Source organism: Thamnophis elegans, chromosome 7 (assembly GCF_009769535.1).
Source record: "Thamnophis elegans isolate rThaEle1 chromosome 7, rThaEle1.pri, whole genome shotgun sequence".
Lineage (NCBI taxonomy): Eukaryota > Metazoa > Chordata > Lepidosauria > Squamata > Colubridae > Thamnophis > Thamnophis elegans.
The window spans coordinates 18,828,502-18,853,532 of record NC_045547.1 but is presented as its reverse complement, the minus strand read 5'-3'; the positions used below and the strand labels follow the sequence as shown (position 1 = coordinate 18,853,532).

Sequence of the window (25,031 nt, the reverse complement as noted above, 5' to 3'; positions counted from 1 at the left end):
TACAGCCCTGTGAAACAAATGCAGTCTGAGGTCCACAGTGTGTATTAGACTGAAGTTCCCACACTTCTACACAGACCAATCCAATTTATGGCCTTTCAAAGTTAAAATGAAACTCCCCAGGACTAATTACGACCCAGAGTCGAAGTTCTGATGGTCACCAACCCCTCTCCCACATAGTCACATGGTTATATTTGGGGCACTTGGCAACTGACCCCTCCACACACACACTTATGGTCGTTTCTAGTATCCTGTGGTCATGTGACTGCAAGTTACCATGTTATTTTTCAGGAAACTGGAATTTACTTCAGGTTTCTAAGAAAAATGCCCATTGAGGATAATAGATTCACTTAACTATTCATTACCATTAGGTTTTAGACCTGGAAAAAAAAAATCCGAAACTTTGATGTTATATACGCTGACGGCAGCAAGACTAATTTATGCACAGAAATGAAAGGTCACTTTGATCCCCACAATGGATGAATGGCTGCAAAAACTGATGGAGTTAGCAAAGATGGCTAAATTGACTGTTTCGATCAAGGGGAAAAACACAAATACTTTCATTTCTACTTGGAAACCGCTTCTGGACTTTGTGCTTGAGGTGGAATAAAAATGAAACTTTGATTTTGGGTTCTACAGATTAGATAAATTTGTTGTTATATAGAAATGGCTAGTTAATACGATTATGTAAAAGTAAAAAGTTGAGGTTTGATGTTAATGCCTTATTCTATTGCACCAAAGGGAGTCGGAAGTCAATGCCTTTTTATTTTCATTTTCTCTTTTTCTTTCCTTCACTTTCCCTTTTCCCTTCCTTATTTTCCCAATTTACTTTTATATTTTCTTTGTATACTATATTATAAACTAATAAAAACTATTAACACCAAAAAACCCATACCACTGCAAAAAAAAGTTGTAAAATTGGGCAGTCACGTGGTTATCCGTCTAAAAGCCAGCATTATTTAAGACTGTAATTTCAGCCTCAATTAGAGTTGTAAGTTGAGGACCCCCTATATGTGCCTCATCTCAAATGAAGTGCTTGTAATATGAAACTGCCTCCATTGGAATATCAGGAGTGGTCATTCAAGTACTCTAATCTCATCAGAACATGTATGAATGTCTGGTAATTTTCTGGGGCAGTATTTAATGCATTGTTTCTCAACCTTGGCAACTTTAAGATGTGTGGACTTCAACACAAAGCATCATCCAAACTTGCATGCGTGAAATGGTAATCTACATAAATTTAATAAATAAATAATAAACACCCCAAAATTGGGAAGGAGGTTGGGAATTCTGGTAGTTGAAATGATGTAGCCAGCTGAAGCTCAATAGTTTGGTCACTTCAGCAGAAAACAGACAGCCAATCAAATGGCAAAGCGAGATATTTCTTATATTGAACTGTTCAACTTCTTTGTGTAGTGAAGTCAAAGAGACACCAACCATCTCTGCCAAACCTTTAAAGCAGGATATGATGCAAGGGCTTCCTATTTACGGTCACATAACTTACAAGCTCAATTGTGCAATTCTTCCCCATCTTGGAAAAGGAAGGAAAACAATGATAACAATATTCCCTTCATATTTATCTATCTTTATCTCTATTCATAGGTGCTGCAATATTCATGGGGGGGGGAATCAGAAATGTACTTAGGCAAAGCAACAAGTATGTTCTCCTCCTTTCTAAACTCTCCTTTTTTCTAAAATTAATGTGCTTTTTCCAGTGTCCCATTATTACATCTGATGCAACATCAATGCTAATCACAGAGCAGTATGTTATCGGTATAAATATTATCCACCTGTGGGAATGATGTCACAATGCACGTCAGAGCTCCTTCAGAAATTACATGTAAACTTATAGTGGGATAATTCAGCTACAAAGCTGTGTTTATAGCAAACTTCTGCATTCAATCCCTTGGAGCAGGTATCGAAAGCCGCAGAAGTTGCCAATCTGCAATCAAGCAGGAATACAATCAACAAAACCTGCAAGGACTGGAAGAAGAAATAATTATTAAGTTGTAGAATATATATATATCCACAGTCTGGAGCCAAAACAAGAAGTTTCTGTTATATCGGGTTCATTTTTCACACTTAACTCAAACGGGCAGAATAATTGTATATTGGCATCTCCAACTACTAGATGTTGCTATTGTCAAATGCAAGTAGGTACTAAGAAGAAAGAAAAGTATGAGTTTTTTTAAAAAAAATATTATTATTGGAGCAATTGCACAAGGTAAAAAATAAAACGGGCAATAAGGAACTTCCTTAGCATTTCCTCCAGTGACCTCTATTGGGTGAAATGGTATAATGCAAGGGTTTTGGTTTTAAAAAAAGAAGAAAACATCTTCCTACACCAGTGGTTCCCAAACTTGGCAACTTTAAGACTTGTGGACTTCAACTCCCAGAATTCTGCTGGCTGGAGAATTCTGGGAGTTGAAGTCCACAAGTCTTAAAGTTGCCAAGTTTGGGAACCACTGTCCTACACTGTTCAAACATGGCAAAAAGTACTGTAAACATTTATCTTAACATCCAGCTTGTTTCTTCTTGTACTTTTTTCTAATAAAAAAGAAAGAGGGTTTTTACAACCTGTTTTAACAGTTTCCAGGAGCTTTGTCTGTCCATTTGTGTAGCCCACACAAATATTTTTAGTGCACCATAAAGATACTGTGTAGAGCAGTGATGACTAACCTTTTTGTTGTTGCATGCCGGAAGCGCCTCATTTTGGGCCTGGTAGGCCTCCCTGCAGCCTCCTGGGACCAAATATGGGCCACTGGGGGGGCGCCACACTTCCCTGTGCTCCCCCTGCCCCCTCTATGGACGCATGACCCCCTACACCCCATGCATCTCCCGCATGCACCTCATCCCCTGTGCATGCGTGGCAGAGACCAGAAAATCAGCTGGACAGTGGGAGGCGTGCACGCATGTGCAGTGGAGCTGAGCTGGGGCAACGGCTTGCGTGCCTGCAGAGCACAGAGCACAGATGCCACAGGTTTGCCATCACAGATCTAGAGTAATATATTCCTGGTTTCATATTATTCTGTGGAATACAATGGACTGTAACCAGAAAAGCTTCAGTTGGAGTGGGCACTGGTTGGGTTCTGGGAATCAGGTTGCGCATTTACCATTTCCTTGGTGTCAGCCAGGGTTCCTAACCCAATAGACTAGGTCTGTCAAACTGGCGATCTGCGGGTCAGATGCTCCGCGTGCAAGCCACGCCCACCCTGGCTCCACAAAGACAAACAACGTTGCAATACATCACAAGATACGATCGAGTTTGACAACTGTGCAATAGACAATTAAATAGAAGCTGCCTCTTATAAATTCAAGTTCCAGCTTCAGTGTCATCTTTACTTCCATAAAGCAATAGCCATAGCATTTATACTTACATGCCACCCCATGGAGCTTTACAGCACTCTCTGGGTGGTTTACATAGAGCCCCCAACAATTTGGGCTCTCATTTTACCAACCTCAGAAGGATGAAAAGCTGAGTCAAATCTTGAGCCAGTCAAGATCGAACTCCAGACTGGGGGCAGAGTTAGCATGCAATAATGATTTCTAACCACTGGTTAGCCTAGACCTGCCACCAGGTCTCATTCAATGGCTTAATAAAAATAAAAATATAGATGCTATATTTTTTTACAGTATATTTTGATAAGGCCTTTGAATGAGCCCTGGTGGCACAGTGGTTAGGATCAGTGGTGGGCTACTACCGGTTCGGACAACCTGGTAGTGGTTTGGCAGCCGTGGCGCTGGAACCGGCAGCGATCCAGGCCTGCCACGTCCCCGAACTGGTTCTCCTGTTTTTTGCTTCTGCACATGCGCAGAACAATTTTTTTTGTTCGCACGCCCATGAGCGAACTAGCAGTAGTGGCTGCCGGAACCCACCCCTGGTTAAGATGCAGTACTGTAGGCTAACTCTATGAAACACCATTGTCAATGTGAAATACCACAATTATTTTAAGGAGCTTATTATTAAGAAATTTAGAGCTCATTCAGAGCTAATCTGCTTGTTTTTCATTCTTCTTTTGCTGAACAAAGAAGGGGGTGGCTGTTTACCTAGCTGCAAAACTGTAAAAAAAAATCCAGACTTCCAGTTGCCATTCAAGAATCATGTACCACCCAGTCAAGATCAAGTTTTCACAACCATAGCAGAGCCATAAAGCCATGCATGGCACCATGCCTTGATAGAAACCTTGTAATTTGTGGGGGGTTTCTGCACAGAACTTAGCACTGGCTACAGTGGAAATGGGCCGACCTTTGGGCATCTCTGTTGTCATAATTAAAAGAGCTCCTGGAAGCTTGTAAAAGGTGTATTATCTTCCTTATTATGTATTCTTTTGATGGCATGCTTTTAAATCTGTTTGCTGCCGTTAATAATAAAACTTAACATCTCTTTGTTTACAGGTGTGCTTATTGTTTCTTGAAACTAAAGAACCAATCGCCTGGGCATCTGATCACTACCCCTGACGCTTGGCAAAGCAGGCACATGCACACCAAACACAGGTAAGATGAAGTGATAGGAAGCATCCTTAATGGCTCCTTGAAATAACAATGGTCTTCCACATTGACATCACAATACCCATACTTTTATTAGCCCTTGAAATGAGCCCTGGTGGCACAGTGTTTAAAGCACAGTATTGCAGACAAAAACTCTGCCCACAGCCAAGAATTCAATCCTGACATGGGCTCAAGAGTGACTCAGCCTTCCATCCTTCTGAGGTCGGTAAAATGAGGACCTGGGGTAGTTGGCACTGTTCTGAAAAGCATTGTTTCCTAGGGCCACTGAAGTTCCCCCAAGATCCTCTCAAGGCTTCCCATCACCCTCAAAGAAATAAAAAAATATATATTTTCTAGGTATTAAAGGTATTTGCAAAATTTTAAAACAATGCCACTCTTCTCATATTTTTATTTGTTAAAAATATAGGGCCTTTACATTAAAATATTTCATTTATGTTAAGATCCAACAGGGTAATATTGTTATTTGTACATAATTCAATAGTTTTAAGAATGAGTTTTAATTTGTAACACGGTCAATATTGATACCTATATCAATAGCTCTTTTAAGGTCCTCTATAACTTTTAAAAGTTGAAAAGGGTTCTGAGAGAAACATATTTAAGAAATACTGCTGTAAAGTATCATAGCCTATCATGACACAATGCAGTTTAAGCTGAGACAAAACTAACAAGCTAAAGAGAGTGTGATAAAGTTTTGATAAAAAAAATATAACCAAACTTACCAACAAGTCAGTGCCTGCTGAGGTTTGAAAACAATGTTGCATAACAGGACTTCTTACAAATCCAAAGGCGTGCAATTACATTTTCCAGTCCTTTTATTTACATTATGCTCACAGCTGAGGATGTTTTAACTATTTAAACAAAATAAACCTATCTTTTCTAACATTTTTTTTAAAGTGTTACTATCACACCTTCTAGGGCAGGGGTCTCCAACCTTGGCAAATTTAAGATGTGCGGACTTCAACTTCCATAATTCCTCAGCCAGCTGGCTGAGGAATTCTGGGAGTTGAAGTCCACACATCTTAAAGTTGCCAAGGTTGGAGACCTCTGTTCTAGGGTTCAGCTCTCAAACTAAGTGTTCAGACTGACGCTTTGGGACCAACCTAGAGTTTTGGTTTTCTGACTGCATTAGACAAATCTTAATGCAAAAACTTTCAAGATCCACAAGGTTACTAAGACAAAGTAGGATAGTACAAGCTACATATAAGTATCTATTGTAAGATTTGGACCATATACATATACAGTACATATACAGGTAGTCCTTGCCTTACAACCACAATTGAGCCAAATTTTTCTGTTCCTAAGCAGGAGAGTTGTTAAGGGAGTTTTCTTCTATTTTATGACCTTTCTTGCCACACTTGTTAAGTAAATCACTGCAGATGTTAAGTTTGTAACACAGTTAAGTGTTGAAGGTTGCAACACATGACCCCAGGAGACTGCAACCATCATAAATATTAGTCAGATGCCAAGCATCTGAATTTTGATCATGTGAGCATGGGGATACTGCAATGGTTCTTTGAAAAACGGTCATAAGTCACCTTTTTCAGAGTTGTAGTAACACTAAATGACTGTTGTAAGTTGAGGACCATCTTTATTAAAAACAAAATGCCTGCTCTGTTGTGGAGACATCAAGATGATCTTACCTGCAGTTTAGTATCTTTCTGCCTACTTAGATGATATTTAGTTTAAAACAGTTTTAATTGTATATTCAAGAGCTGCTCTCCCCACACTATCTGTTCTTCACAGGTACGTGTTGTTCAGACCTTGGCTTCCCAAGAGCACGAAACAAACTCCTGGTCCCGACAAAAACCCCTTTTATTAATTTATGTGCTCACTCACATCCAGCAAAGTCTTTCAAGGGAGGATTTACAGTCACAAAGCTTATCTGGCTTGGAGAGCTGACAGGCTGATGTCTGCAAAACTTGCCAAGGCGTCTCAGAGAGTCACAAACCAATTAAGCGAACTAATTGTCTCCTGCAAACTCCACTCCCCTTTCGCTCCTCTTTTATTTCCTCTGGGAGGGGCCATTCCTCATCAACTTGTGGCCTTACTCCCAAGTCGACCTCTGTTCTTTAACTGTTCCCTTCGTCTGGCAACTCTGTGTATGCGCATACTGGGAACAGGCCCCAGCTGTTCGTCTGCCCCACTGATGTCTGACTCTGAAGGCAGTTAATAACTGACATAGGGCTCTGGCCCCCACTCTGCCTCCGACACAGAGGTCTCATCAGAGCCTTCCCCAGATTCCAGGACTGGCCCATGTTCCTCCCCAACCTCCTCACTGTCCGAATCTGCTGCCAGCTCTGCTGGCCGTTGGCGGGCCACAACATATGTCTCCAAGGTAACTTCCAGGCAGAGGCAATAATAGGAATTGCAAGGGAGGATTAAAATTGTGCCTAAAACGTCATGGGATTTACTTAAACATACAAAGTTACAAAACTGATAACCTGGTTAAGAAAAATCTGTAACACAGTTTTATCTCCTATTAAGGCATCAGAGCATTCAAGTACTGAACAAACTGTTATTACAGACAGTCCTCATTAAGTGACCAGTTACGACTGGAAATACAATTGTTAAGCAAAGCCGTCACTAAGTGAACCTCAAGTGTGCTTGCAATCTTGTTTCATCCTTCCTTAGCTTTACAAGCCTCTGAAATGATCGGTCGCAAAGTAACTTTTGACTTGCTTTTTGCTAAGCAAGAAATGTCTGGGTTTCACTGTACATCAATTCTCATGTTACAGATAATGACTCAAATCTAACTCAACATAAAGCATAAATAGAAACTGCAATAATTGGATCACAGCATCTAATTAAAATAAAAGCATCTACAGAATTGGAGCCAAAGAGGCACTTTGGATTTTAACACCTTTCATTATATAAAAGATTTCTGTCTGCAGAATTACTAAAACATTGGAAAAATTACCAGTTCTGCATATATATTTTTTTGTTTTGGAAGAAACACTAAGATAGTAAAATCTACAGCCTCTATCAATCTCAGGATAAAATAGAGATTACTGCAAATTAAATAAAGATCAGATGTCAGCACTATTTAATCCTCTTTTTTCAATCTGAAAACTAAACACTATCAGATTGTCAAATCTTTTGGCCTCAAAGGTGAAGAAATCTGACACCCTATTGAATATTCTACCAAAATTATTTGAAGTTATAGAATTATTGCTATATTTGAGAACTGGACGCTCCTATTCCTGAAATTACCGGTGTAGAAAATGTGGCTTGATGCACAATTCTACACGCAGGACTGTAGGATTTTCCAAACAGACCTCACTTTTACCTGACCTGGAGCAAGCCAAGACAGGTACTTCTGTTTCAAGGTGAAATGTAATCTGCTATCAGTTGAACCTAAATTCAATAAAAGTGAAATGTGCACATAGAAACAAGTCTTGTGATCCTTTAATCTGTCTGGTTAACTGGGTTGTGCAGAAGGGAGGTTTGATAATCTGCAATTAATACGGTAAATAATAAAAGGTCTTTTAGCAAAAAAAAAACTGTTTAGGAAAGAATAATAAAAGAAAAAGCATAGGGAACTTCTGGGACATTTTTGAGTTTGCATCTATAGATTTTATGATATGACTCATAGGCTTTTAACTCTTTAAAAGGTGCAGTGGCGCAGTGGTTAGAATGCAGTACTACAGGCTACTTCTACTGACTGCTGACTGCCTGCAATTTGGCAGTTCAAATCTCACCAGGCTCAAAGTTGACTCAGCCTTCCACCCTTCTGACATGAGTAAAATGAGGACCCAGACTGTTGGGGGCAATATGCTGACATAGTAAACTGCTTAGAGAGGACTGCAAAGCAGTATATAAGTCTAAGTGCTGTTGCTATTTAAAAATATCCTTCAGTTATAAATGTCATTACCTATGGTTTAAATTTAGACAGCATGTGCATTGAATAACTTACTACCTTTATTTTCATAGAGGTTATAGCAGACAGTCTTACATAACAATGTTAAAGACTGAAAATATCTACTACATCAATTCTCGAAACTGAAATCCTTGGAAGCAAAAAATACCATGCAGAGACTAGGATGAGGAGCATAGATGGCTGAAATAAATGAACTGTCTTGCTGTGTTTTCTTTTAAATAGAACTTAAAAGTTCATTTGGGAGCTAGGAAGTTGAGTTAAAAGTGCATGTGTATTTTAAGCCCTCAACCCAGTGATGGGTTCCAGGTGGTACGGCCGGGTTAGGGCGTACAGGTGGTAGCTGGGAGCAGCAGCCACCATACCAGAACGGTGGCTCGTTTGGCCCACCCGCCTGCCCGCGTTCCTTACCAGTTTTTGATGCAAACAGGCCAATTGTGCATGTGCACACAGCGTCCGCCAAACAGCTGGGTGTCGCAGGGCAGTGGCATGTGCATGGGTGCGCAGTGCATGTGCCCGACGAGGACGCCATGGCCCTGTACTCAGTGTACTGGCTGCGACGGGATCTGGAACCCATTGCTGCCTCAACCCCACATGTAATGGACATCTATATATGGAAACTGTCATCAGTAGATACCAGACTTATCTTGAGTCTCCCATCAAAGAATTCAAAAAAGGGCTATAATAATTATATACACATTTCTCATGCCAGAGTGGATTTAAGGAAATAGCTTTAAATATGCCAAGAAAGGGAACTGTCATGGCTGGCCAAAACAAGCACAGACTGTTTCTCATGACAGCTTAAAGCCACCCAGGAATGTGGATCAAGGTCACCAATCAAAGCTCTTAAGCTTTAGCACCAGTGCCCCTGGGAGCAACTCACTTCCTACAGCAGCCTTCCAAACCTGGTATTCTTCAAATATATTGGGTCCACATCATCCATAAAATCTTAGTAAGCCTTCTCTTTTAACTGGGAGCCCTAACACTGCAGTACCAAAGGATGTGGAGGATGTCCAAGAGGAATTAGGCAGAACAACATCAAAAAGCATTGGTTCTTTCACCTGCTGATATAGAGAGGCTAAGGAGTAAAGGGAAAAACACCGGTAATTTTCCACACCTTGTCCTTGAGCCTAACCCATTTCTTTATCCCCCCCAACTACATGTTAACCAATAGGAAAAGTTGCTGCTTTAAAGACAGAATCTAATGTGGTTTTGTTTCACGTAGAATTTCCCCCCCCCCTGCTTTACCCAAATTCAAAAGCAACTTTTAATAGTGTGAATTTAAATCCATTCGTATGCATTTAGAAGAAAGAGGAGAGTATCGTGCTATTCTTCACACTCTTCTCCACTGTGAAGCCATCTTTGAAAAAAGTACAGTAGTTATTCACTGACATATATAAGAGTTTATTTTATTTAAACTGCTGGTTTATTGTAAATGAATCATTGCATTAAAAAGAATAAGAACTTTGTTGTCCAAGTGGTTTAGTGGGTAAGCCAAGTGGCATATGTTGTGGCACAGTGAAGATGTCTGCACCAGTTTGGGGTCCCACAGGAAGCTTGATGAAGGAGAATGCAAAGGTAGCTGGAAACAAGAGGAGGAGAGGAGGAGAATAGAGAGAAATATGGCAGAGGACAGGTGCATGCCATTAGAGGGGAAGAGATTGTTATAAATTTGCAGCTACTCATCTTTATCAAACTCAACACAAATAAATATACCGTCATTTAGATTTAGTCCTGGACAAGAGAACAGAAAAAAAGCACTAGGGGTGACATGGTAGCAGTGCTCCAATTTCTCAGGGGTTGCCACAAAGAAGAGGGAGTCAAACTATTCTCCAAAGCACCTGAGGGTCGGACAAGAAGCAATGGGTGGAAACGAATCAAGGAGAGAAGCAACTTAGAACCGAGGAGAAATTTCCTGACAGTTTGAACAATTAATCAGTGGAACAACTTGCCTCCAAAAGTTGTGAATGCCCCAACACTGTAGGTTTTTAAGATGATGTTGGATAACCATCTGTCTGAAGTGGTATATGGTTTCCTGCCTGAGCAGGGGGTTGGACTAGAAGACCTCCAAGGTCTCTTCCAACTCTGTTATTCTATTCTAACAGCCCTGGCTTCTATTACCAAGACCAGGCTGGATGGTAGGATTCAGTCATGACTCTAAGATGAGGAAGGTAGAGGTGACAAATTGCTTGCCAGGAAGCCCTGTGGGTTCTAGGAATCACCCTCCCCAAGATGTAAGGCTTTATTTGGGAGATCAGATTTAGAAAAATAAAATTGGGATTTTGCAGCTGTATGGCCCACTCAATTGCACAGCCTGTCACCGTTGCTTGAGCCATTGCTGTAGTTGTGAAGGTCCACCCAGGCTGCTCTGGGTGACTTTAGACTCTTTTCCTTGGATAAAGAAAAAAGTCAGGATTTCATGGCCACCAAGACAACTACAGCTTATCACAGGTGCCAACAGAAGAGAATATTTGTAGCTCAGGGTTGAAATAAGCAAACAGTCCAATTAAAAACCAAACGAAAGAACCACCAACACTGAAAAGGACAAGCCACTAAAATATAAAATAAGAGCAAACTCCACTCCCTACTGGCACTGATGATGTTACTAGTTTGGGTAATGAAATGTCTGCAAAAAAACAAGTTTAGAAAGAACCAAGGACCCTTTTATCTCAATTGTCATAGCCAATCCACATTTGAAGTTACAAATTAAATTTGATGTTCACCTCTGAATGAATCAGAAAATGGGCATTTCTCAGTTCCTTGTTGGGTTTAAGCATGAGTTTAATTTTATTGTACTCATACATTTGACTGCTAAATATAGTCACTTCTTTCTGCTGCTTGTTCTATCAGCAAGGGTTACCCTATATTTTATATACAAAGGCACATCACCAGAAAAGAATTATTAATTCAGCCTAATGTATAAGCAAAATTATTAATCAACTTTCAGTTAATAATATTGAAGAAGGAAGAAGCTGAGTTCAACGCAGAGATGTTTTTAGAGTGTTTAGAGTGTTTATTATAATTTATAGGCCGCCCTTTTCCCTGAGGGGACTCAGGGCGGCTTACAAAACACGGGGAGGGGGGTACAAAGACAAAAGACATAAGACAGTACATAATATTAAAAATAAAACACAACATTCATTCATCATTCGGGAGGGGACAAACTAAGATTTTTATCCCCAGGTCTGACGGGATAGCCAGATCTTAAGGGCCGTGCGGAAGGCCTGGGCGGTGGTGAGGGTGCGAATCTCCATGGGGAGATTGTTCCATAGCGTCGGAGCTGCAACTGAGAAGGCTCTCCTCCGCGTAGTCGCCAGTCGGCACTGACTGGCGGATGGAATTCGGAGGAGGCCTACCCTGTGCGATCTGATGGGACGCAGGGAGGTAATTGGCAGAAGGCGGTCTCTCAAATAGCCAGATCCACTACCATGGAGCGCTTTGTGAGTGGTAAGTAGGACCTTGAAGTGCACCCGGAGATCAACAGGTAGCCAGCGCAGCTCACGGAGGATTGGTGTTATGTGGGCGAACCGTGGTGCGCCCACGATCACTCGCGCGGCCGCATTCTGGACTAGCTGAAGTCGCCGGATGCTCTTCAAGGGCAGCCCCATGTTATTGACTTCTTTTTTTATTTCCTTTGTTTTAATATATTTTAGACTGTGTTTGTTAAAAATCTATACCATGTACGGGCTCTGGGAAGTCGGGGGGGGGAAGGGAGGTGGGGTCTTAGGGGGGAGGGGGAGGGGGATATATAGTATGTGTTAGATTTCAAAATAACGTGATTGCACTTGTATACTGTTGCTCTTTAATTCCAGTGTAAAAATAGGACGAGCTGAATATATTAATAGATAGTAGAAATACACCGAAGGGAGGAGTAGAGGGATAGAAGAAAGAGGGGTAGAGAGGGTGGGAGAGAGGATTGGAGGGAGGGTGAGAAGGAAGGGAGGGAGTGTATCGGGAGAGAGGAGTGGTAGAGGGGGAGGGGAAGTAGGGTAGAGGGGAATGATGGAGGGAAGATGGAAAGTTGGAGGGGGGCGAAAGAAAGGGTGTATGGAGGGTCGAAGAGGTACATTGGGTTTCTATTTTGGGGGGTATTATTGACAAGAGGAATGGCTGTGCTTATTGTTTAATGTTATATGGCCCCAGTTGTGCACAGTATATATGTGACTGTACGAAAATGAAAATGGAAAATAAAAACACACACACACAAAAAAAACTAAGAATATTGAAGAGATGGTATTTCTTCCCAACCGAACAACTTACACCGAAAGTTTTTTATTCCATTCAATATATAGAAGAAACTATTCAGTCACAGTATCATTTACTGAGTCCAGAAGACTTTTCAATTAACGTGTAATGAAGCACCCTGTACTGTACCATTGAAGACAGCATTTTGTCCCCCAAATCACTGCAGGATTCAGAAAGAATAATATAATAATAAAGGATACAGAAAGAATAATATAACCATAAAGCAAACCAGGGCTACCCATGGTAGCAAAAGAAGAAACAGCTTTTGGTGTAACATTTCTATGTTTCAGGCTACACTAGTCGCTTTCTATTTCCTGAGTAGCTGTAATAAGTAGAAAGTAATGTATAGAGAATTCATTTCAGGTAAGACAAATGGGTCAACAGATAGCAGGGAAATTAATTTCACATAGCTAGGAGCCTCTCTGAAACTCTCAAAAACCCAGAACACTTTGGCTGAAATCCCTACTCACTCATAAAGCAAATTAGTTGACTGCCTTCAGTCTTAAAAGACTGAAGCAATGGAAAATTAAGGAAAGGAGAACAACATACATTGAATCTTCTGCTTCCTGGAATAAAACCAGAGTATATATAAATGGTATAAATTTTTTAAAAAGCGATTTTAAACTTACTACATTAAATAAAAGTTCTGATCTTCGTGAACAGAAGATTGTACTTTGAAACTGTTCTATTCTATGCAGCTAATTAGTTAGTGATTAACTAAACTGCCCTGACCTCTATTTCCAGTTGGTTTTCACCTAACGTGGCATGTGGATTTTAGTGGCTGGGCGTAGCTGGAAGTCTGCTGGTGCGAAGCCGCAAACGGAATGAGAACTTTGAGAAAAAGCTCAATTTTGGCCGTGACTAAGGTTGATAAAGCTGACTTGACTCTCAGCCAGGGCTGTTGTGGAGCAATGCAGACACAGCAATCCAAATGTCCAGCCTATACCGTATTTTTCAGAGTATAAGATGCACCTTTCCCCCCCAAAAAAGAGGGTGAAAATCTGGGTGCATCTTATACACTGAATACAGCAATAGCAATAGCAGTTAGACTTATATACCGCTTCATAGGGCTTTCAGCCCTCTCTAAGCGGTTTACAGAGTCAGCATATTGCCCCCAACAATCCAGGTCCTCATTTTACCCACCTCGGAAGGATGGAAGGCTGAGTCAACCCTGAGCTGGTGAGATTTGAACAGCCGAACTGCAGAACTGCAGTCAGCTGAAGTAGCTTGCAGTGCTGCATTTAACCACTGCGCCACCTCGGCTCTGCATTTTTGGCCTCCCAAAACCCCACCCCCTTCACAAAAATGGATGTGCTGAGGGTTTGGGAGGCCTGCAAAGGGCTCCTGGGGGCTGGGGAGGGCAAAAATGAGTGAAAAATGGGCATGTTTGTGCCCCTTTTTTGCCCCCTCCCACCCCCAGGAGCACTCTACACGCCTCCCAAAGTCTATGCATGCCCTGTTTTTGCAAAAAGGCCATTTTTGCAAAAAAAAACCAGGCCATTTTTGCCTGTTTTTGCCCCCCCCCAGCCCCCCAGCCCTAGGAGCACTTTGCAGGCCTCTCAAACTCTCTGCATATCCTGTTTTTAACAAAAAAAAAACAACAACAGGGAGTGCACAGGGTTTGAGAGGCTTGCAGAGTGCAAAAAGTTTTTTTTTAAATTTACCTCTTCAAAATCTTGGTGCATCTTATACTCCGGTGCATCTTATAGTCAAAAAAAATTACGGTAGGTGTTGGGGACTGAGGGGACAGAGCGAGGGTCAAACAATTCCTTAGTGACTGGGGGATAGGCTGATGGACTGCCCAAAGTTGGAAAATAAGAGAGAGGAGGAGAGGAGAGAGGGAGAGGGCAGAAAAAGGTGCAAAACAGAGTGGCTGGAGAGGGAAAAATTGGAGATTGAATTTATGCAAGCATGCAGATCAGTTGACCATTCTTGGTCAGGGAGGGAAAAGTGGAGTTCATCCATGGTTTCCCTGGAAGAAAAAGGATCAAAACCCGGACAGAGGACATCTCCATGCCAGGAGGAGGAGGAGAGCACCTTGAGAGAGGTTCTTTCCACAACGGAGAAGCTGTAGGTGCTTGCTGATCAGGTCCAGAAGAAAGTGTGCTGAGCACAGTAAATCCAGCCCGGTCTTTTCTTTTCACTCTTGATAACCCTAGAAAGGGGGAGGAAGCAGGAGAGCTAGAAGGAGATTTTTCTCTGGAAAGGAAATCGGGGGAAACCTGACTTCAGGTGAAGATTAGTATTGTGTTGTATGCACCTATTGTAAATAACTTCTGTAATAACTTTATTCTAAATAGTAAAAAAGCAGGTTTTCTATGTCAATTGCCAACCTTGCAAAGCAAAATACACCTCACCAGTTCAAAAAGAACCTGATCACATGTGACGCCTAAGACAAAACTCCCTTTTTCTTGTGCCTTCCTGGAAAAGCAAAAAAAAAAAAGGGGGGGGGAAATTGGTTGGAAGATATTTGTATTTTTTTTTTTTTGTATTTTATTAGAATTTATAGGCCGCCCTTTTCCCTGAGGGGACTCAGGGCGGCTTACAATCATAGGGAAGGGGGTGAAATGCAAAAACAAACAATATGTGAATAAAATAAAATGATAAAAACACAACTTGCATTCAACACTCAACACTCGGGCAGGGTGAAATTGGAAACCTATCCCCAGGCCTGTTGGGATAGCCATGTCTTGAGGGCTGTGCGGAAGGCCTGGACGGTGGTGAGGGTGCGTATCTCGACGGGGAGGTCGTTCCACAGGGTCGGAGCTGCAACAGAAAAGGCTCTCCTCCGTGTAGTCGCCAGTCGGCATTGACTGGCGGATGGAATTCGGAGGAGGCCCAGTCTGTGCGATCTAATCGGTCGAAGGGAGGTAATCGGCAGAAGGCGGTCTCTCAAGTACTCAGATCCACTACCATGGAGTGCTTTGAAGGTGGTCATCAACACCCTGAAGTGCACCCGGAGATCAACAGGTAGCCAGTGCAGCTCGTGGAGGATGGGTGTTATGTGGGCGAACCGCGGTGCGCCCACTATCACTCGCGCGGCCGCATTCTGAACTAACTGCAGTCGCCGGATGCACTTCATGGGCAGCCCCATGTAGAGCACATTGCAGTATTCCAGCCTAGAGATCACAAGGGCTCGAGTGACTGTTGCGAGAGCCTCCCGTTCCAGGTAGGGTCGCAACTGGCGGACCAGGCGAACCTGGGCAAAAGCCCCCCTGGTCACAGCCGACAAATGATGGTCAAAAGTCAGCTGTGGATCCAGGAGGACTCCTAAGTTACGAACCCTATCTGAGGGGTATAGAATTTGACCCCCCAGCCTGAGTGATGGTATATTAGCCAAATTGTTGGGAGGGAAACACAACAGCCACTCGGTCTTGTCTGGGTTGAGTACTGGTTCCTATTCAGGGATACATTCGTCTCTATCTATTTATATTCTCTCTTGGATCCTGAACTGGTTTAGAAAATAGTTAAAGACAGGTATATTACCTGTATAAGAAATAATCCTATATTACTTTTAAAAAATGTGTGTAAAATATAATAAATCCCCAGACACCATGGCAATCATGCTGGAAATCTTGCTCCAAGATAGGTATTTCCAGAGCTTATTTATGAAGATATAATTATTATTTTTTCTGGAGCCCACCCACTTCCTGTTTATGATAACATTGCTTTATACTGTGGGAGTATGTTAGAATTCTTCCTAACATTTTCAACAGTGTCAAGAAGGCTTCCATACTTCTTTTCGTTGCAATGAAAAGAGTCACAATCAACCACATGCTATAAAAATGTGCTGAATTTTTTTAAAAAAACTACAGATCAACTCGAATGTATGTTTAATAAGGAAGAAGAAGAATGGCTATCTATCCAGTTATGCTGCAGTTGTAAAAATTCTCTCCCTACAGCCATAACTCAAATAGCTAGCATATTTCCAAACGCCTTACATGATTTATATGCAGCAAGTGAACAAGCACAACGGGAGAAGCAGTGAAATTGGGAGACATTCCCAAGGTCTTGTTCACCTTTCCCAAATGAAAAAGAGCATGTACAATACTCAGAAATAGTCAGGCCTAAAGAACCAAGAACCACACATGAAGTTACTTCTGAGTAGTTGTTCGCCTACAAAACAGAAATCTTGCCAGACTAAAGCAATTTATCTGCATAACTATTAGATATATCTTTGAATTGCTAGGGAGAGGCAACCCACTTTTAGCCCTCTTTCTCACAACCAGACTGTAGGAGATAACCAGGCTGAACACGAGGTAGGGGTCCAACATGTCATCAGTATATGAGTCCCTATGTGTCCACAATAACTATAAGTCCAGCCCACCTTGAATTCCTTTCTTAACTTCTGCTAATTTCCCTTGACCTTTAGCTCAGATTCTTGTAGCGAGCTTAAGCTTGCAATAAATCTTCATGCTCATTTGAACTGCCTGAATCTCTAGATTTCCCCAGTGCTTGACATAAACCTTCCAAATTCCACTGTCTCTTTGCCCTCTTGGAAAGAGCCCCTCCCTCCTGCAATTCCAGATTTTCCTCCAGAGGTGGGATGTTACCAGTTCGCACCGATTCAAGCAAACTAGTAGTGGAAATGATGACTGGTTGCTGAACCAGTAGGGACGGCAGGCTCACCACGCCCCTGAACTGGTTCCCCGATCACCGTGGCACGTTTTTATGACATTTTTAATGTTCTATGCATGTGCAGATCTATTCAAAGGCAGCTACGCATGTGAGCGGAGCACACGCAAATCGTGCGCACACCGAACCAGCAGTATCTCTGGCAGAAACCCACCCGTTTCCCTCACATCAATAATTTGCGCTCACTAGGACACAAACTTAATTGATACTGTTTTTTGTTTTTAACCTTTTACACATCACATGTTCACATGCCACAATCAGCGCTTAGCTTATTGAACAACTCACGGTTGGCTGGCTTCATACAAAATGCTGATCCATAAGGTGTTATTTCTAAACCACGATTACTGAATTACTAAAATCACACAACATGCTAAACTCAAAGCAACTGCAATGATGGCTAAAAGTGTTGCATGAAGCACTTAGAATATTTCTGGTAGCCAATGTTCCTATGGCTAATCAACTAGATTTAGTCAACTCCTGAATTATTCTCCCAAAGGAAAATATACTGCAGAAAAATGCACTATAGTTGAACTGGGAATGCTGTTGCTAAGCAACATGGTTGTAAAAGCAAAAAAAAAAAAATCACGTGCAAATCAATGCTGCTCATTAAGGGCAATGTCACATGACTACAACTTGCAACTTTTTATTGACTTTTTTGACTTTGCTTGGTAGAAGCCAGCAATGAAGGTTGCAAAGGCAATTGTCATAATTGGAACTGTGGGCCAGTTGGCAAGCATCCAAATCACAATCATGTCACCCCAAGGATGCTGCAACAACTGTAATTTTGAGAACCAGCAATAAGTTTCCTTGTTCAGAGGCATCACAACTTTGGTTGCCGAACAAGCAGTCACAAAGAAAGAACTACTTGTAACTCTCTGAGGAAGCTATAATTTCCAATAATCGTTTGTAAATCAGTGAGATAACAATCCTTACCATTTTTTTAAGTTCTTATTAATTAAAATACAATATTTTCTGATCTTTCCATGGATCCTAAAGTATAATAAATACCATAAATATCAGTTCTACCATGACTATATCTCCTTTTGCTACCTGATATATATTTTATCTCTATGGGTACGCAGAATCTTTAATATTCATACACTGGGTTAATAATAAAAGGCTCACATCTACTAGCACATACTAAAATTCTAAAGTGTGCATTTCTTTTTTAAAAAATCAATTTCTCTTTCAACGTGATAAAATTGATAAAATGCATTTTTTTTCTTATAAGCATCTTTCTTGATTTATTAGAAATCAGCAGTTTGTCAAAATATCCCCTAATTCAGTCATATTAATTGCAAATTCCACAGTATTTTCCTGTTTGGTCAGGGATGGTTTAGTTTAAGATGTATGTAAATTCTCCCACTGAGCTTACAGTTCTGCACAAGCTAAATAAACTATTATGATTTGTTCAACAAATCAAGATTTGTACAAACTGCACAAACGTCATCCAATATAACCCACTAACCATACGAGCAATAACTACAGACTAAAACTGATGTTTAACAATTACTAAGAAGAGATTTTAGGGAAGCACTTTCTAGCACAATGAAATTCAGCAATTCTATAAAGTGCCTTCAAAAGAAAATTATTTTTCCAACATCTAAAAATAGATATTTTTGTTCTACATTTTTGTTCTACATATAATTCTACAATCTTATTTTACAATTACTTCCCACCCATATTAGCTAGGAGTTTTTCATAACAGTTATAAATCAACTGAAGCATAGCTGGTTAGTCTTAATTTCCATTGCCTCAATTTTTTACAGGTAGTCCTCAACTTACAACCACAATTGAGTCCAAAATTTCTGTTGCTAAGACAGTTATTTAAGTGAGTCTTGTCCCATTTTACAACCTTCCTTGCCGTAATTAAATGAACAACTGCAGTTGTTAAGTTAGTAACACGTTTGTTAAATGAACCTGGCTTTCCCATTGACCCATTGTCAGGAGGTTGCAAAAGGTAAACACACATGGTCCCTGCACTGCAGCCCCTCATAAACATATACCAGTTGCCAAACATCTGAACTTTGGTCACAGGACTATGGGATGCTGCAATGGTCATAAGTGTCAAAAACGGTCATAAGTCCCTTTTTTCATTCCACTGCAACTTCAAATGGTCACTAAACAAATGGTTATAAATCGAGGACTACCTGTATAAGGTTGTCCTATTCTCTGTGATAAATGTGATAAACATTTTGGGTAAATGTTGGGAACTTTGAACCAACCTAAGCAGTTTCCAACTTTCAGCTTTCTTGCATAGATTCACTCTCTGCAGGTTTGATGGCACACACCTGTTAAAGTTGGCACAGAAATTAAATCCCTATTTCTTTAAGAACAACTGAGACCAGGGAGATGGATGGGTGGGTTATGCATCCTTATTTTCAATTGGCCCAGATCAGTGCTATTTAAATTAGGAGTAAGTTGGGGAAAGCCTGAAGGTAATGGAGCAATTTGCTTGCTTGTAATTTCTATCTGCTCATTTGTGAGTTGATGATCCAGTTTGGGACTGCTGTTGCTCCTAAAACACCTGTGTAAAACAACAGAGGCTGGTTTTTGGTTTGTGGGGGTATTATTCCAGATCAGGAAAAAGGATAATCAGGTCAAGTAATTTAAGGAACATTGGTTTAGGTTACCATTAGTTTGATCACCAAAGTGTAGGAGGAAGTTTTTAAAAACAGCATTCCTTACTAAGAAAGGTAAATCCCACAGAGTCAGAGAAAAATGTTTTTGAGATGACAAGTGTAGGAAGAATCTCATATAACAGATCGCACCAGAGAGCCATTTTAACCTATGATTATAATAAAATGTGGTGAAATACTAATCCTATCCATATAACTTTCAAAGGTCCCAATCCATTTTGTCAAAAGTACACACTGATCAGGGGTGGGATTCAGCCAGTTCGCACCTATTGGGGAGAACTGGTTGGTAACTTTCTAAGCAGTTCGGAGAACCGGTTGTTGAAAGAAACCTCATTTTGTTTTTTCTACTTTACAGGGCTAATCCTGTAAGGAAGGCAGGAAGGAAACATTCTGGTGTTGTTTCTAGCCTAATCTGTATTGCCCTGCTTACAGAAACTGCCTCTCTGGTTAACCCTTGTTACATTGTAATAGCTAAGGCGAAGTGCCCATTGTTGTGAGTGATGTTGAGTTGGCCATGCCCACCCAGTAACATGACCACCAAGCCCCACCTACCCTGCTGGTCATTAGGGCAGAGAACCGATTGTTAAATTATTTGAATCCCACCACTGAAACTGATCCAGAGAGATGATTCTGTGTTCTATATACTCCTAGGTCTTATTAAGCAGAGAGAAAGGCGGACAACAGGTGCCAAAACAAATCTCACAGTAATATTAAAAAAAATAATACTGAGCCATGAGGAAGTCTTAAGAAAGAATATTTTTGTTGTTTAAACTACATTACTTGCTGAGATTGTCATCTTTCAAAAAGCCTCTCCCACTGATGCCAGCCAGCAGGTTGATCCAAATGGGACAGATCAAGGGAAGGAAGCAGCAGCCTGGCAATTAGTACCCTTCGTTTTATTGCTTGAAGTATAGCAAAACACACACACACATTTAAACAAGTTTGTCGGTCACCTTTTGCTACGACTGCAGCAAAACGCACCTGTTGCCTAACCCGAAGTGCAAACAAATCCCTGCGTGTTCTTCGGTGCAGCTCCTTTAACGCCTCTTATGTAAGCGCCCCCATTCCATCCCTACTAACAATACTTCGCTTGGCCTTTAAAACTACGGCGAAACTTATCCCCGGAGTTGTTACAAGGAGGCTCTCGCTCCGACTGTTTGCTCAAAAGGGAGAGGGGGATGAAAAGAGGAAGAAAGGAACTTCGTTGGCACTTCGCCCCGGGCGCTTTTTCCTCTTCAGCGACTTTTTTTGTTTCTTATCGCAAAGCGATCTTAAACCCCGCCAAGTGCGGGGCAGAGCTCCAAGGGAGCGAAGGGGAAAAGGGAAGACCTGGCGGAGAGCCAGCGGGAAAGCCTGGGAAGGTACCTGCTGCTGCTGCCGTCGCCGCCTGTCCCGCTTCCCTCGAGGGCGCCGCGGGGGACTGAAGGCGCGAAGCGGCAGCGGGGCTCTGGAAGACGAAGGCCGAGCTGTGCAAGCTGGGGCTGGATTTCCTGCGGATGGCCATCCGCCTGAAATTGATGCTTTCGGGCCCGTTCATCTTGCCTTCTCTCCCCGACGAAGCCCACGCAGAAACTCCCCTTTGCTCAGCGCCTACTCGGACCGCATCCTACCGGCGCCCAGCAACGCGCGCTTGGCCGGCTGACTGAGCTCGATTTAACCTCCCACCACCCACCTCCGCCTCCCAGCGCTCGCAGACGGCTCTTTGCCCCGCCCGGCGTCGGTCAGCCGCGAAGTCTCCTTGCGCCGAGCGACTCTGCCCAAGAGAGCGAAAGAGACCCCGCCCTCCTCGCCGAGGCGGAGGCCTCGGAGTTCCCACCTGTGCCAAAGGTAGGCGCGTACCTGGCTGGGTTTACCTGCGCGCATGCTCTGAGCCTTCCGGAGAGTTGTTCCCTCAGGCGCTTTTTCAGGAGGCAAATGGACTTTCTTTTATTTTTACTTTTGAAGACGTTTCGCTTCTCACCCAAGAAGCTTCTCCAGCTCTGACAGGATAATGGGGAATGGGAGGATTTCTTGTTCTTTTTGAAGTTTTTCTTTTTTTATTGCTTTTTTTTAACATATATTTATGATCAAAGTGTTGTCCGGATCTTTTCTTGTACATCCTCTCATATACATAATCCATTTTACATCTTATCTCTGTTTCCAATTTCAGCCATATTATTCCCTTTCCATATTTTTTTAATCTTAAAACTTATTTTCTTCTTAAAACATAAACAATACCATTAATTGACCTTAATTTCTAATCTATAATAACATCAACTCCATCACTAAATATGTTTCTCAAATTCCCCACTGCACCCTTTAATATTTCATCTTCATCTCTTAATTTAAATTGTCTTCAAAGTTAAACCAAATTGCCGTTTCACATTTCATCTGTTGGTCTGTTTTGCTGTAAGCAACAAACATCATCAAATCCAATTTTTACATTAAAAAACATTTGACTTACTTAATTAACCACAATTAATAATATTGGTCTAATTCCCTTACATCTTAATTAACTATCCACTATTAATAATATTAATACAATTCCCTTTAATCCACTAATATATACCTTATTTCCCTGGAAAGGAAGGATTTCTATTGACTGAGAATCTCATTTCATTTCATTTTGATTTCTTTAGTTTGTCAAACATGTAAAAGATAACAGGTATAAGTATAAACATAAATATGAACACAGTAAATTGGTACAAATGAATGGAGACAGTAGGATAGGAACGGTAGGCACGCTGATGTGCTTATACACTCCTCTTGCTTATACACTCCTCTTACAGACCTTTTAGTCACTATACAATTTGGGATGAACACCCATTGAATGGTTTGGGAGTAGGAATGGATTTGTAGGGAGGAAAGTTGCAGACTACAAGAACCATTAGCACTACTCAGGTGACCCTGAGGACACAGATAAGCCTCCAAGTACTTCAAGGACCCTCTAAAAGGATGCAAATGACCAGCTGTCTGTAAGGAGTATAAATCCTTCCATTCCCTATTATCTTGTCAGAGCTGAAGAAGCTTCTAAGATGAGAAGTGAAACGTCTTCAAAAGAAAAAAACAGAAAGTCCAGTTGCCTCTTGAAAAAGCACCTTTGGGACAACCATGACCTGGATGACTGAGAATCTCTACAGACTTCTTAAGGGGGTCTCAGTTTGGCATGGGAGAGGTGGGTCGAAGCTGGCCCTGCTGCTTCCCTGCCTCAATTTAGGAAAGTTTTGCTCGGCTTTGGTCCCCTCCACCTGTTGATTTGCACAGAGTTTATTGCTTTGACAGGTGACCACAATTGAGTCCCAATTTTTTGTTGCTGAATTAAATGAATTTTGCCCCATTTAAAGACCTTTCTGGTCAGAGTTGTTAAGTGAAGCACTGCAATGGTTAAGTTAATACAGTGGGTTAAGGGAATATGGATTTCCCATTGGCTTTGCTTATCACAAGGTTGCAAAAGGGGATCATGTGCCCCCCCCCAAGATCCTGCAACCGTCATAAATATGAACCAGTTGCCAAGCACCTGAATTTTAATCATGGGACCAGGATGCTGCAATGGTCATAAGTGTGAAAAATGGTCATAAGTCAGTTTTTTCAGGGCTGTTATACCTTTGAATAGTCTCTAAATGAATTGTTGTAAGTATAGTATAGCCTTTATTGTCATTGTACATCATGTATACAAGAAATTGGTTTTAGCCTCACTGGTACAATCCGTGACAAAAAATACAAACAACATAAATAGTATAAAGAATGATTCCCTATGAAAGTAATGGGGAGGGGGAGGGCTACCTGTACGTTAGCTGAATGTGTCATTGGAAAACAGCTTTTAAATTCAATAGAAGTCATCAGCTCTAAGAAAGACTGACCTTTATTGGGAAGTTGTGCAAGAAGATTACTGGTTAAGTATTTAATATGGTTAGGTATTTACTTTATCCTGTTTGAGGGAGGAGCAGTATAAACGTACTGACAGGGATTTTCTGCCTGGGTTCACACTTGGCCCTATTTTTTTTTAAAAAAGTGTAATGGGGCAGAGTTGCACAGATAGGAATTAAGGAGTTAATTTGTAGTCTTAAACCCACTTTCAGTTTAGGCAAAGCCACAGATAGTTCCTGAATTGGCAAAAGCTGTGCACTTTTATGTTAAGCCATGATAGTTTAATGTTGGTTTATCAACTTATCTACAATTAGCTGTGCTGATAAAATGTACCAAACTGTAAGTTACAGAAGCCCTGGCATTTTCTTGGCAAGGTTTTTCCAACAGTGGTTTGCCATTGCTTCCTAACTAGGGCTGAGAGAAAGAGACTGGACCAAGGACACCCAAATGGCTTTGTATCTAAGGTAGGACTAGAACTCACAAATCTCCCGGTTTCTAGCCTGATGCTTTTCACAAAACTGGCTCTCTCGCTTTCTTCTAGACCAGGGATGTCAAACTCATTTTCATTGAAGGCCGCATCAGGGTTGTGTTTGACTTTGGAGGGCTGTGGTGGGCGTGGCTAGGGTGGGTGTGGCCAGCTCGATATCACTCATGTCAGCGGCGCCTGTAGCAGCCCGAGCACTCTGCCAGTGAAAATGGGCTCACGAGTTCCGTTTTCTCCTGTGACGGCCTCCTGCAACCCTCTGCCAAAGAAAATGGAGCTGGGGGTGGGAGGCATGTGCGGCCCTTGTGAGCTCTGTTTCCGGCTGTGACGGCCTCCTGCAACTCTCTGACAGTGAAAATGGACCTTCCCGAACTCCATTTTCACTGGCAGAAGCACCGCAGCCCGGTCCTTCACTGTTTCCAAGCTGGCCCTGGGGGCCAGATCTAAGCACCCTGTGGGCCGGATCTGGCCCCCGGGCCTTGAGTTTGACAACCCTGTTCTAGACCCCACAGTAGTATATCTTTTCCACCTTTTCCTTCAACCCTTCCCAGCCCGAACCTGTCCAAGTGTCACAAAGGCCCAGAGAAAGGAAGGCCTGATTAATGTAAAGCCCAAGTCATGTAAAGACTTGCTGTGTTGCTCAAATCCACCAGCTGAGGCAAAGCAAAAAAGTGAGGAAAAGATAAATCATAATGATCATATAGATCAGTGTTTCCCAACCTTAGCAACTTTAAGACTTCAACTACCAGAATTCCCCACTAAGTATGTATCAAGGTTATTTTAAAGTTGCTGAAGTTGAGAA

The 25,031-nt window shown here is 41.7% G+C and overlaps 1 protein-coding gene across 1 annotated transcript in view; it reads right to left on the bottom strand.

Annotated features, from left to right (window-relative positions):
- FGD4 (FYVE, RhoGEF and PH domain containing 4) overlaps positions 1-21,687 on the bottom strand; it is a 139,234-nt gene extending 117,547 nt beyond the window's left edge. Inside the window, exon 1 of the mRNA XM_032221568.1 lies at positions 21,265-21,687. Within this exon, the coding sequence (XP_032077459.1) occupies positions 21,265-21,436 (172 nt within the window). The 5' untranslated portion in view covers positions 21,437-21,687. The remainder of the gene's footprint in view (positions 1-21,264) is intronic.
- Positions 21,688-25,031: the final 3,344 nt, after the last annotated feature.